Source organism: Tupaia chinensis, unplaced genomic scaffold, assembly GCF_000334495.1.
Source record: "Tupaia chinensis unplaced genomic scaffold, TupChi_1.0 Scaffold000078_1, whole genome shotgun sequence".
Lineage (NCBI taxonomy): Eukaryota > Metazoa > Chordata > Mammalia > Scandentia > Tupaiidae > Tupaia > Tupaia belangeri.
Window position 1 is genome coordinate 2,031,879 of NW_006159539.1, and position 14,227 is coordinate 2,046,105.

Genomic DNA, 14,227 nt, shown 5'->3' on the forward strand with positions numbered 1-14,227 from the left:
CTCGTCCTGAGACCTCACAAGGCCATGTGGGGCTCAGACAAGAACTCTGACTGCTCTACAGAAGTCCCGGCTATGCCCTGGAGTCTCCAGCAGGCCTGGGGCTGGGCGGGCACCCAGGGAACCTCAGCCCTCAGTCCAGGTCCGGATCCGCCTAGCATGCCCTCCCCCCCTCCTCAACCCACAGCAGCGCATTCAGCTGGGTTACTTTCCCTGCTATTAACATTTCCATGAGTGCTTTCCCAGCTATTTTCATCAATTCTGAACAATTTTCCTAAGAAGAAAAGGAAACGCCCTCCTGCCCTCCTCATTTCAGCCTCTTGCTCCTCAAAGGCGAGCTGTCCTGGTCCAGGGCAGACGAATTTCTGTTTGCACCTCTGGGCTCTGCTCAGCTCCCTGAGACCTGCCCCCACCCCAGGATCATGATGGTCTAAATAAGCAACCAGACCATTTGCACTTTAGGGTTTGGGATTGAGCCTTTAGGGGACAGACCGTTCTCCAGATCAGAGCAAGCTGCTCAGGCTTTTACCGCTAAGCACTTCCAACACACCCTGCGGGTCAGAGCAGCCGTGAGACCACCCAGATTCGAGGGACGGAGCACTGAATTCGGCCTGTGCAGAGAGAAGAGACAAAAAATGTGTAGCCACAGAGGTTTCCAGAAGATGTTTGGAAGGGGAGCAGAAGCTTGCCAGGCAATGTGGGAGGGCACCATAGACCAAGAGGTAGCATAGGCAAAGGTCCGGCACACAGGAGTGGATGCATTCCTGGAAATAAACCCACGGACTTCCCAGGAGCTCACCAGACATCCTCCTGCCAGTCTCCAGACAGCCATCTTTGGCTGTTCCTCCCTGCTGTGCCCCAGAGCTCAGACACCAGCCTCTAGGGCTTATCCAGACCATATGTTGAGAGGCAAGTCCACATCCCAGTGGCCTGGTCCCACCTGTGTTGAGCACACAGGGAGATGCCACCTGGCAGTGGCTTTGAATGGAGACCAGCCAGGCCCCACGCCCATGTTCTCCTCTCTCTCCTTCTTGACTTAGAAACCCTGAGGCTGGTCAAAGCCTCCTTGATTTGGCTTTTCAGAACACTAAAGGCTCTGGCTACTGGCATGAATCCTGGTAATTCTTACTGTAATGGTCAGCCTTTTTGATTGTAGGCATAAAAGCTCAGACTAGATTAAACAAACAAAACAAAAAAAAAAGGGCAATTATTGGCTCTTGTAATTGGAATGTTCCCGGCGCAAATCCTGGAGTTTAAACATCGGAATTCGATTTCTCTCTCAATTTCGTGTCTGTGCATTTTTCTGTGTTGGCTATGTTTTCAGTCTCCCCAAAAGTAACGATGGCCTCAGAGCTCTAAACTTACCAAACCTTGTTGAAAGAGGGCACCTCTTTCCTGAATGAGCCAGCTGCTGTCCCAAAGAGGATATTTTTTAAGGGAGAGTGGGGAGATTTTTGCTATAGGGCGCATGCGCTTGCTGGAGAAACAGAGAGACAGAAAGCGAGAAATCCGCCCCCCACAGGGGATGGCCATGGCACAATCCCTCTGCCATTCTCCTCTCGGGATCTTGGGCATGCACACACACACACACACACACGCCCGGCATGAGTTTTAAATCACCAGGTCCGGAACTCGAACCATGGTCAACTATATGGGAATCCAGTGACATACCCATTACACCATTTGCTGGTGTTTTCCAAATGATCAGGTCCAGGATTCAAATCGTGTAGGATTCAGCTGCCTTAACCTGCAGGCCACTGGCTGGTCCTTTGATTGCCTGTCTATCTGTGTCTGGCTGAAGACAGATTTCCTGAGGATTCAGGGTGTCCAAGTTGCCCTTCTGCCAGGCAGAAGAGATGTGCTGGGAGGACCTGTTTGGTGGGTGGGAGGGAACAGGACAGTCCTCCTTGCTGCCCCAGCCTGTCTCCCAGCTGTGTCCATGGAGCACAAAGGCCAAGGAACATGAGCCTTGCACGCCTGCGATGCGAGGCTGTCATGTCATCCGCGCATCTTCTAGCTCGCCTCACCCAGCCTCTCGCAACATCATTCGAAAGGAGCCTTGAGTGGTACCCCACACGGCCACCATCTGACACTGAGCTGCGGCGACTGAGAACCCTCCCCCAGATCTCTGGGGAAGTGAGGGCGACTGGGCTGCATCTGGGCCTCGGTGAGGCTGCCAGGCAAGTGCTCTAGGGCTCGGCTCTAGCTCCTGATTAAAACCAGATCTGGGAGTTGGAGACTTTGGTGAAACTGGATACCTGTCAACGTAGGCAAAGGAAATATCCAGTGGGGAGGAGGCTGGCCTGCAGCCGGCAGGGCTGGGCTGGGCAGTCAAGTTGAGCTTTCCTTCTGAGCTGTCCCAGGAACCCTTGCCATGTGGGGTGATGACAGCCCCGAGAAGAGCGAGCCCAGGGAGATCAGAGCACCCCACCTCTCCATCACTCTCTTCTCCCTTCCTTTTCCTTTCTGTGCTTCCTTTCTGCAGATAGAAGGCCTGGGTTCGGTCCCATTTGGGGCATCACCACCTGTATAGTGGACGTGAAAACAGTGCGTACCTGGCTGTGTGCTGTAGAATGGAAAGTGATGGACCTACAGATGCTGTAATGGTTATGTCACTGGACTCCCAGGTAGTTGGCCACGGTTCGAGTCTCAGACCTTGTGGCTTAAAACTCAACACCAGGTGCGTGTGCGTGCATGCACAAACTTCCTAGAGGAGAATGAAGGAGAAGGGATTGCAGCATAGCCATTCTTACTTGGAGGGTGATTTCTTGCTTTCTGTCTGTCTCTCTCTGTTTCTGGCAAGCACATGCGTCTTATAGCAAAAAAAAAAAAACTCTCTTAAAAAAAACAAGTGATGATGTGTGAAAAGTGCTTAGCACAGGGCCTGGAACACAGTAAGTTCTTATTTGATGTTGGTTATTGTTACGCTTTCTTCCTCTTTCCTTCCCTATGGAAAGTTATTTGATACCTTAACCCATAACATAATCCTGGATGATCGTAGTAAGGAAAGTATTCCATGGCCTAATGACTGTGGGGTGGGAAAAGCATTGAAGTCAGACAGCCTGGGGCTGTACTTTATAACTGGAGTGGCTCACTCAAAGAACTTCCCCCTCTGAACCTCAGTGTCTCTGTCTGTAAAATGGGTGTGCCAGTGTACTGATGTCATTCCTGCCCTGCTGCTCTGCACCCCACCTGGATCCGCAGGGAGGGGGTACTGAAATGTACAGAGCCATTTGGCTTGGTAAGCATTTTTTTTTAAGAATTATTTTATTTAACTTTATTTATTTATTTATTTATTTTGACCAAGAGAGAGACAGGGAAAGTGAGAAAGCAAGCTGCCAGGTCCGGGACTTGAACTGAAGTCAGCCACGTGGGAGTCCAGCACACTTAACCACCACACCACCCGCCAGCTCTGCAATTATTATTTACACTTCTGATTCTGTACTTTCCTTCTCTCTACCTCCTCTTCTCTTGTTTGGTCCCTCTCTTCCTTTTCCCAAAGTTGCAAATCACATCAACTCCATGGAGTCAGAAGGTGTTTTGAGCTGAGAGATCTTGGTAGCCACTGGTCAGTGTGCAATCAGATCTCATCAGGGGAACCTCAGAGATTTCTGGGCTCCCTTCCAAACCCAGAACATCTTGAGTGTCTTATTTTATAAATACCAAATTTGTTTTAAATTACAAAAGGAACCCATGCTCATTATAAATGAATTCCAACAATATAGAAAGAGTGAGAGTCCAGCAGTCCCTCTGCAGAGGTAACTGCTATTAATGGTTCGGCGTGTGTCCTCTAGGGTTTTGGGTTTCTTATTCCTCTGGAAAAACCCAGGCCTGTAGTAGGTTTTTTTCCCCTCCATTAAATTAGACCGCCGCTCACTTTTTTTTTTTTCACTTACTATAGCTTGAACATCTTTCCACATCAGCACACATCTGCCTGCCTCATTCTGCCCAGCAGCTGCAGAGAATTCCGTGGTATGTGGTAGACTTAACCATTTCCCGGATGGTGGACATTTGGGCTGTCCCCGGTCATTCATGGCAGTCGAACCAGCCTCTGCCCCTGTTTGGCAACCTCCACATCACACAGCTGGGCTATCAGAGACCCAGGGAGGGGACTCAAGCATGCCACTCACAAGCAAGTTGGTGGCAGAGCCAGGACTTCAAACCGTGGTCTCGGCATGCTCTTCAAATCAAACCACACTGCCATACCCATCAGGAAAATGAAAAAAGTGGCAAACAGAACTTCATAATATTTTTCTGAGCTACCCCCAACAGTAGGAAAGAGAAAAAGAAAAAGAAAAAGGAAAACCTCAGATTTCTTTCACGTATTTCTGAGAACAGGGTTGTTTCCCACATTTTCTCAGCATTTTCACTTTTCATTATGCTCTTTGTAGGCGTTCATGACTCAATAAATATTTCCTACACACTGTTTCTGAAGCCAATGTTTTCTAATGCTGGCTCTCGAAATCCCACTTCCCCCGAGTCCGACGATGCTGAGAGACCTTGCTCCCATTCCTCTTTACGACGCAACCCCCCTCATTGTTTGCCATAACGGATTACTTTTCCTCTCTTGTGGAAACAAATGGGATTATAAAATTGTGACTGTCATCTATATTTTTTTTATTAAGTACATTCCTCCAAGTCCTGTAGGGAACTTTCCCAGAAAGATAAATGACCCAATTGTAACAAATCTAACATGTAATGTTCGCAGAATCCTTGGGAGAATTTGCTCTTTGCCCAGAAATGATGCTTAGTCTTTTTTATTAAAGATTGGAACTTCAATCCTGCCTTCAAGAAAGTAATAAAGATTCGACTGGAAAGAATCACTGCCCATCAAGTAACATCCTTGCAGTCTTTTAATTAATTATTATTATTATTGCCAGAGGGCACATGGGCTCACGAGAGAGAGAGAGAGAGAGAGAGAGAGAGAGGAAGAAAACCCTTAATGGGGTGTAGTCACACTGCAGTCCTTTTCATTCCATTTCCCATCACATCAGGAATTGGGGCATGCATGCATATGTGTCTGGCATGTTTCTCAAGCCTCTGGGGCCAGGATTTGAACAATCGTTGGTCATGTGGGATCCATCTCCCTTACTCACTGAGCCACAGGGCCAGCCTAATCACACCCTCCTTGAGGCAGTTTCCCTCAGGACCTAGTGCCAAGTTGCACACAAATGTTTCCAGGTTGACTGCCCCTGTCTTCATACTTACCACAGATGTTGGTTAAATCTGCTCATATTTTTGAGTAACAAGGAAGAGATGGGGCCCAGCAGATGGTGTAATAGTTTGGTCACTGGACTCCCATGTAGTCAACAACAGTTCGAGTCCTGGATCCAGCAGCTTAAAACTCACACCAGGTGCGTGTGCATGCATGCTCAAAATCCCAAGAAGAGAATGGAGAAGAAGGGATTGCAGCATGACCATCCTTCCTGGGGGTAATTTCTCTCTTTCTGTCTCTCTGTCTCTCCACTAAGCACACATACCCTATAGCAAAAATCTCTCTAACAAAAAAAAAAAAAACAAAGAGCTAACTGATGTATAGCAATTAAATGTATAAATAATAATTAAAATCAATAAAATATTATATTAAAAAAAACAGCAAGAGACATTGAGGCCACCTGGTAGTATGGTTGTTAAGGGGCTGGAGCCCACATAACTTTGTGGTTTGAGTCCCAGACATGGAAGCTTGAAAAACCCACAGGGCATGAGTATGTGCATGCCCAAAATCCCAAGAGGTGAGGAGAAGGGATGGCGGCATGGCCATCCCCCCAACCCCTGGCAGGTGATTTCTCACTTTTTCTCTCTCCTTCACCCCCTCAAGAAATCAATAAAAAACAAACTTTATAACATTGTGTCTTAAAATATTTAAAAATTTAAGAGTAGAGGTCTATTCAGCTTACAATTTGGAGGTTCAAGTCCAGGGGCCGCATCTGGTTAGGGTCTTCATGTTGGTGGGCAGCTCAGTGGAGGGCCTCACACGGCAAGAGCTTAAGCAGAGTGTGTGTGTCTGTCTCATTCCCTATCCCTGGTAAGCTACTGGAAGCCAATCATGAGGGTCCCCTGAATCACCTCCCTAAGGCTCCATCTCTTATCTCATAGTCAAATTATGTTTCCTCTTAATACTTCCATAGTGCAACCAAATTTCAAAACATGGACTTTTGGGGGACAGTCAGACCCTAGCATAATTCTCTCTACTTTTATCTATACTTGAAATTTTCTATAACAGGAACCAGCAGGTGGTGTGGTGGTTAGGGTGTTGGACTCCCACATGGCCAGCTGCGGTTCAAGTTCAAGACCTGGTGGCTAGCTTTCTCACTTTCCCTCACTCTCTCTCTGTCTCTCTCTGGTGAGAGCACACATGCCTTATAGCACACTTACAAAGAATAATAATAAATAATATTTTAAAAAGAAATTATCTATTAGTTTATTGGAACAGAATGAATTTTTGATGCATGATGCATTTTTGCATAGAAAAACACGTCATGACTTTTCTGATGACCCAATATAATAATGAGTTTTTTAAAAAAATTATTTATATATTAAAAACCTTTCAATTTTTTTTTTCCCTGCAGGGTGTATGCACTCACCAAAAAGAGAGACAGAGAGAGAGGGAGGGAAAGTGAGAAAGCACCCCCAGGGGGATGGCCATGCCACAATCCTTTCTCCTCCAGGGTTTTTTTCCCCCCCATTTTTTAAGCCACAAGGTCTGGCATTGAAACTGTGGCTGGAGACCCCTTTTCAGTGGGTCCTTCCCTTCCTGCGGGGAACCACTGAGCAGCTCATTAAAACTGTGGGCAGGACCTGTGGCCATATCCCAAGTGGCCACTGTGTGGTTTTGAGTCCCAGACCCAGTAGCTTGAGAAATATGCCGGGTGTGTGTGTCCAAAATCCTGAGAGGAAGGAGACGTGAAGGAGGAGGGATCATGGCATGACCATCCCCCATGGGTAGTGCTTTTTCCTCTTTGTTGCTCCGTCTCTCTCTCTGGCACGTGTACAAACCTTCAGCATAGCAAAGCAGACAAACAAAAAAAAAACACATGGCGAGGCCCAATCACACCTGGATCTGCAGCCTGGACCCAACCCTGCCACAGGACTCCAGCTTGCACCTGCTGATGGGGTGGACCTCGGCCAGCCAGTAAACACTGGGGCCGTCACAGTGCAAGGGACAACAGGTACGCAAGAACTCTTGTGCTGAAACAAAGACTTAATCCAAGAAAGAGAAAAGCCTTGAGGTGTGTCCAACCAGTTTAATGATAAGAAACCGTGCAAATGCCAGACTACGGAGCACCAGGGATACAAGTGGCTCGAAGGCCTCGGGGAGACACTATAACATGACCATAGGGAAAGGGGATCACCTAACGTTGATGGGGGAAGGGGTGGCCCACCGGCAGCTCAGACGGAGGACACGTTCCTCGTGAGATCCTGCATCCCTTCCTGAACGTGGGAACAAGGCGCTGCCTTCACTCCCGAACATAAATTCTCGTGCAGACCACGTCATCGGCGCCGAACGTCTGCAGAGAAGACAAGGAAAACCAATCAGCGTGCATACCTGGGCAAAAATCTTTATGGAGTCTCACTAAGAAGGCCACTTACTGCCCTGCTACCAACTCTTTGTAACAGACATTCAATTTCCTGTGCTGTATGCTCATGCTAAACGTTAAGGATGTTTTTGCATTTTCCCCCTCTTAAGCTCCCTATTGGCAGAGGCAACTGGGATACAGAATTATGTTATGTGCAGTTTTCCTTTGCTCTGGAACCTGCGAATGCTGACATAAGAAATGTAAGTTTCCTGGCATTGGTTTTGAAACTGAAGTGAAAAGGGGGGAAATGTCATTATGGAATGCACATTTCTGAAGTGGTTCTGTGTTTTTTCAAAAAGACTTGCAGAGAGCACAGGGCTTGGGTTGCTGGAGCCATGGGGTCCGGCCCCAACCAGCCAGATGGGATTGCTTAGGAGAGGAACAAGAATTGCTGTCCAGGAAGCATCTAGCCGGGGAGACAGCCTGAGAGGGCGTGTGAGTAAATCCTCAAGTCACCTGCAGATAGAAAATCGGTGTCGGGCTGCAAAACTGGCACTGAGTCCTAGGTCTGCAGCTCGCAGCTGGGTAAGCTGGGGTAAGTCTCTTCCTCTCCTGGCCTGTCTAGGGACCGTGTGGGCAGCGGGTGTTATTGAGGGGAGGGGTGGAATAGAACAAGATAATCCCAAAGGCGCTTTGCAGCTAAAATTCTATAGCTCTATTTGTTTATTTGTTGTAGAGAGGACAAGGAATCATTCCACAGATGGAGGATGGTTTTCTTTTAGCCCCTGAAATGATACTGTCCATAAATAAACTGTCTCAACTTTTCCAAAAACTAGCGATTACTCACAGGCCTGCTCTCCTGGGCCTCTCCCGGGCAGTTAGAACAGGGAAAACAATATGTATGTTTGAAAAAAAAAACAAAAAAAATCAAACCACGATTTTCCAGCCTATAGACCTGATGTAGGTGTGTTTGTTTGCAGATGTCCATTTATCTGCCAGAGGGTCTTCATCTTTCAGATTCCCAAAGTTAGAAGAGAATCAAGGAGTTAAAAATCACTGGCCTGGGAGTTTAGACATTTTAGGTTCTAGAGATTCTTTTTTTTTAATTATTAAAAAGAATTTTATTTAACTTTATTTACTTATTTATTTTAATTTGACCAGAGAGGGACAGAGTGAGAAAGAAAGAGAGAGAAAGTGAAAAAGCAAGCTACCAGGTTCGGAACTTGAACCATGGTCGGCCATGTGGGAGTTTGGTAAATTGAACCATGGTCAGCCATGTGGGAGTCCAGCGTCCTTAACTATCATGCCAGACCTGGGACCTTGAGATTCTGCCCCCTGGGGTCTTTAGGTGGGCATGATTTGCTCTCAGAAAACATTTGCTAGGACATTATCCCAACACGCATGTTTCTGGGAAATACTTCTAGCCCTTGGTGATTATTCATTGTATTTATTTGAGAGATTTATTGCTATAGGGCAGAGAGACAGAAAGAGACAGAGAGACAGAAAGGGAGAAATCACCCCTGTGGGGGATGACCACACTGCAATCCCTTCTCCTCCTCCATTCTGTTCTTGGGATTTTGGGCACACATGCACATATGAGTGAGTCGCAAGCCACCAGGTCTGGGAGTTGAACCACAGTTGACCACATGGGAGTCCAGTACCTTAACCACTATGCCACCTGCTGGCCCGGCTCTCAGTGAACCACTGCTGGCCCAACTCTCAGTGATCATTAAAGAAGCAACTGCTCCTCAGCAGTGTCTTTGCGTACAAAGGCCGTCCTGGCTAACCCGGCAGTTACACCTGCTTCTGACCCTTCCTTACCCTACTCTCTTTTCCTATTAGTGAAGAATGGAGATGATTCTGTGGCTGCAGGAGTGGGGGGTGAGTTACAATTCCCACCATAAAGTCACCTCTCAGATGTCTGGACTCCTATCCCCATCCCGCCTCATTAGTTTTCCAGAACTCTCTGAGCTCTATGGCCATGGAGGGTCAAATGGAATGCTGGACTTTGGGGGTTTCACTCTCTCCAGGCAGTAATTATCGTAGCTGTCTGACAGTGCTCCTAGGCTCGCTCATGCTTTCATGACACAGAAGAAGTCGTCACATTTCCAACCACATTTGAAGTGGCCTTCTTAGCCTGCAAACTATGCTTCTAGGTTCCCAAAAGAAACTCTCGAAGAATATTCTGGAAGAGTTTGAGAGGGTAGAATCAGTTTTCAAAGGAAGGCAACTTACACCCCAGGGGCAATTTATTGCTGGTGTTGGGAGAGCTTATTTCAACATAACTAGGATAATTTGCTTCTTGTTATAGGGAGGCCATGTCTCCCCACATTTTGGATTTATTAATGATAATAACCCTGGAAACAAAAGCCCATATTTCAGATCCAAAATGCCAAGAACGAATGCTTCCTTTGAGGCTCATATATATGTTTGTTCAGCATGAAAAGAGTGCTCAGGAGTCAGGGTGGGATGGGGAGCGGAGATGAGGATGTGGGGGAGTCTTTCTAATAGAATCTGGCTGTGCCTCTGGCTGTTCTGGGCATTGGAGAGAGAGGTTAATAAAATCACACTTTCTTGGAGCAAACCGATCCTCCCTAACCCCCAGCTGCACTGCAGACTCCGACATCATCCGTTTCTTTGCCATCTCTAGCACTAGTAGGTCATATGTGCCTGTCCTTCTCAACTTCCGAGTCCCAGCCTCAAATCGCTCCCCGACCCCCATCAAGTATTCCTTCCCTGGAAACGACATTAACCAGGTTGCAAATTAAGCCAGTCCTTTCTCGATGGAAGAAGAAAGCATGTTAAATCATCCCAGGGAAGGACAAGGGGAGAGAGAGAGATCAGTTAAAGTAATAGAGACAGCTCAATTTAGGCTCTTCCTGCAGAATAAACATGTAATTTTAGGGCCGAGAAGGACCCCAGGGATCAGACTTCAGCTCAGCCCTTCATTTTACATCAAGAGATGGAGCTTGGGAAGGGAAGGGCCATGTACAGGTCACACAGGGAATCTTGTCCCAGCAAACCCAGGACAAGATTGCTGACCCCATGCCCAATATGTTGGGGTGCTACTGGTTAAGATAGGGCAGGCAGGCAGTCTTAGGCGGAAGCTGTAACCCAGTGGTGGAGAACAAAGGCTATAATTTCTGGGGCTGGCAAGTGGCATGGTGGTTAAAGGTGCTGGACTCCCACATGGCCGACCATGGTTCAAATCTCAGACCTGGTGGCTTGCTTTCTCACTTCCTCTCTCTCTCTCTGATCAAACTGGAAAACAATAATGATGATAATAATAAATAAAGTTAAATAAAATAATTCTTAAAAAAAAAAAGGGCTATAATTTCCTAGTTACCCACAATAACTTCTCCCTTTTCTAGTCTGGCGGGGAAGGATGGTTGGGAGGGAATTTGGTCAGTTCTGAGACAAAGGGAGAATGGTAAGGGAATGGCCTGTCCCCCCAGTCTCCCTCAGCTCCGCCACCTCACTAAACAACTGTAGTGTGTTCTAACCTGGCCTCACCAGGTAAATTTTGTTTGGCTGAGAGTGTTTAAAATGTTTCAGGAGGTTTGAAAAACATGCTGGATGCAGTTGGAGTCCCGGACCTGGCAGCTTGCTTTCTCACTTTACCTCTCTGGTGAGTGCATGTGTCGTATAGCAAATTTTAAAAATAACAAATAAAATTAAATCATTCTTAAAAAAAAAAATTAACACCGGATGAGGGCATGTGCATGCATGACCAAAATCCCGAATGGAGAAGGGACTGCAGTGTAGTCATCCTCTACCCCTCCACCCTGCCCGCCCACCCCTGGGGATTGCTTTTCTCCTTTCGCTCTCTCTTTTTCCCCAGCAAGTGCAAGTTCCCTATAGCAAATTAAAATTTTTTAAAAAGCTTCAGTCTGGATACTTTGAGGAACCCCTCTAGCTCCAAAGGAGCCCCCCCAACACACACACACACACTTCACTGGGACACTCCAAAGTAGCGCTATTTGTGCTGTTCCCAAAGGCCATTGGAGTTTGTAAGTCCGGGGTAGAAGGTTCTCTAAGGCGTTAACTGTTGACACAATCAAACTCACCAAAACATTTCCCAGCAAACCGAGAAGGAAAATACCACCAACAAAACAAAAACCTTTCTGCAGTGAAAGCCTGGGGACCTGGAGGAGCCCAGCCAGAGGGGGAGGCTGGTGGAAAGCTCTCCACCAACGCTGAGATCTCTCCGTTTGGGGACTGACAGACCCTCCCAGGCTCTAATTCTGTCTTCTGAGCGACTCTCTCCTGCCAACCATTTAACAATGATTTCCTGTGACCTAAACTGTCACCCTGGGCTTTCTGCTCGAAATTTAGCCCAGGGCAATGGCATCTTTCTCTGCAGGGGCAGAGAGGATGGTGTGTGTGTGTGTGTGTGTGCGGCCCGCCTTGGGCATCATCTGGGGACTGCAGGGTTGTTTCAGGGTCCAGGGGCCTCACCAGGATGAGCTCGTCGTTGGCCAGCTCGCGGGTCCAGTAGGTTTTGGGGCCGTCCCCTTCAAGAAGGGTTTGTGTGCAGTGGATCTTGTTCTCGTTCTCCCAAGTAGCTAAACTCTGCAGGCAGGAAAACCATGAGTGATGTTAATTACAATCTGGGCAGTGGGAGTAGACAGGGAGCCCGGGAGAGTGATGGCTGTGTGGAGGCTCAACACATGGGCCCTGTCAGCAGGGCACAGACGCTTCTCTGCATAGTCTTACAGAGCCCAAACTCAGAGTGACTGCTCTCTGGATTTACAGCATAGAAATGTACCTTGTATCTCACACACACACACAAAACACACACACACACAGTCACTGAAGCAGGAAACATCTCCAGAGATAAAACACAGAGAATGTGATGATTCATTTGTGTCAGAATGAACTGCCCCTTCAAGCCATTTGGATTTCTACAGGGGAGAACCTTCACATCAGAACCATGACCTTCTAGCATGGTAAGACACGGTGTTTGTAACCACATCAGCCATCTAAGACTCCATGTTTGTACCCTTGTCAGTCATCGGCAGGTCAGGAAGGCATTTCCCTGCACAGATGTGGAGAAAAAGTCATCCTTGCTGAGCACACAGCCTACTCTGATAAACCCGGGCGCCTCTGGCTCGGAGGATAAAGACACCACTACCACTTCCCAGGATGCATACTTCTAGAAACATTTAACAAGTCAAACTGATCTGAAGGGCCTTCACACTGTTGGAAGTGGGAGGTGAGAGGAGGGATTCCCTGTTGTTTTCCCCACAAAGCAAAATGCAGCGCAGCTGGGCTGGGGTTGAGGGGAGCAAGGGGATAAGACCCAGCACTAAATGTACACATAATCACTTTTCAACTAACACATGGGACACGTCTGTTCTGCAAGGCGGAGGCGGGGATAACCGAAGGCCAGTTCTACGCACTGTTGTGTGAACCTTCGATTTTTCGAAATCATAATGAACCTTCCTGGCAGTCACCACCATTTGGATGTCCCCAAATTGAGTCCTGCCTATTGCCAAATCTTTCCCCTTAGGCCCTCAGGCCTTCACTCTAAACCATGCTGTCCTGCCCCCCCCTTTTTGGGGGGGGGTGTCTGTGATGAATTGGGCTTCAGATCCCACTAGCTCCAAGCCTGTTGGGGGGAGGTGTCTGTGATGATTTGGGCTTCAGATCCCACTAGCTCCAAGCCTGGACATCATTTTCAGGCTCTGGTCATTTGGGAAGCCGGACAATGCCTCGTGGGTCAGTCTGCTCCTGGTTGGGCTGGAGCCGTGTCTCCCCCAAGCTCAGGGCTCTGAGATGAGACAGGCGCGGCTTAGGAATGGGGAAAGACCCACTCTCCTACTCTTTGGCACGCTGTACTATTTTTTTAAACACTGGAGAAAGGGATGGAGACTGTCATTGTTAAATAAGCCGTAGTAGCAGCGACCGGTTTTTCATCTGCTCGACCCATGCATAAAAAGAATTTTTGACGCTGCTTCAGTCTGCTGGTTCACCCCTGGAACCCACGTACGAGAAATAAAAAACTCATGCCCTTGAGGACTACGAGAGGTCACGGAGCTCATTTCCCCAGCCAGAACCTGCGAACGATTCTGCCGTTCCTTTAAGGAGCCAGGATGAGGGCGGGCGGGGAGAGGTGCCTGGGCCTTCGGGACGACTGAAACTGGATCCAGAGCGTTCCCAGGCGGCCCAGGGACCCGGGGGGCGGGAGCGAGGGCTGCGGCTTCACCTGCGACGGGAAACGTGGCAGCGGCGCGGCCCGGAAACCCGCAGTCCCTGCTATCGCCACCTCCCGCGCCGCCCGCGCTTGCGCTGAGGGCGCCACGAACCGCAGCAAAAGCCCCAGAGCGGAACGCGGCGCAATTCAGGGCCCCGCGCGCTTCAGGCGTGGCTGGGAACGCCACCGGACGCAGTTTTGGGATGGGGTTGGGAGAGACTGGGGCTGGAGCTCCTCTGAGCCCAGGTGGCACAAACCCTCTCTGCAAACAGCCTGTGCACACACCCTACCAGGAGAGCGCGCCCCAGGCTGCAAAGCGAGACAGAAGTCCCTCCCGCAGCTATCGGCCAGCGGCAGGGATCGGGACCCGCAGGGATCGGGACCCGGAATGCGACGCTGGCACGAGGGTCTCACCCTGCACTTGCGTCCGTCCACCGTCTCCTCCTCGAAGCCTTCCCCGACCTTGAAGTTGATCTCGGTGGTGGGCGCGGCATTGAACAACATGATGGACAACTGA

General features: G+C 48.6%; 1 protein-coding gene across 1 annotated transcript in view; it reads right to left on the minus strand.

Annotated features, from left to right (window-relative positions):
* Window positions 1-7,228: 7,228 nt before the first annotated feature.
* The window catches only part of CRABP1 (cellular retinoic acid binding protein 1), a 7,728-nt gene continuing 729 nt past the window's right edge, over window positions 7,229-14,227 (minus strand). The window contains exons 2-4 of the mRNA XM_027769155.1: window positions 14,125-14,227; window positions 11,973-12,086; window positions 7,229-7,505 (exon numbers count right to left, since the gene is read on the minus strand). The exon at window positions 14,125-14,227 is cut by the window's right edge and continues 82 nt beyond it. Of these exons, the coding sequence (XP_027624956.1) occupies window positions 7,455-7,505; window positions 11,973-12,086; window positions 14,125-14,227 (268 nt within the window). The 3' untranslated portion in view covers window positions 7,229-7,454. The remainder of the gene's footprint in view (window positions 7,506-11,972; window positions 12,087-14,124) is intronic.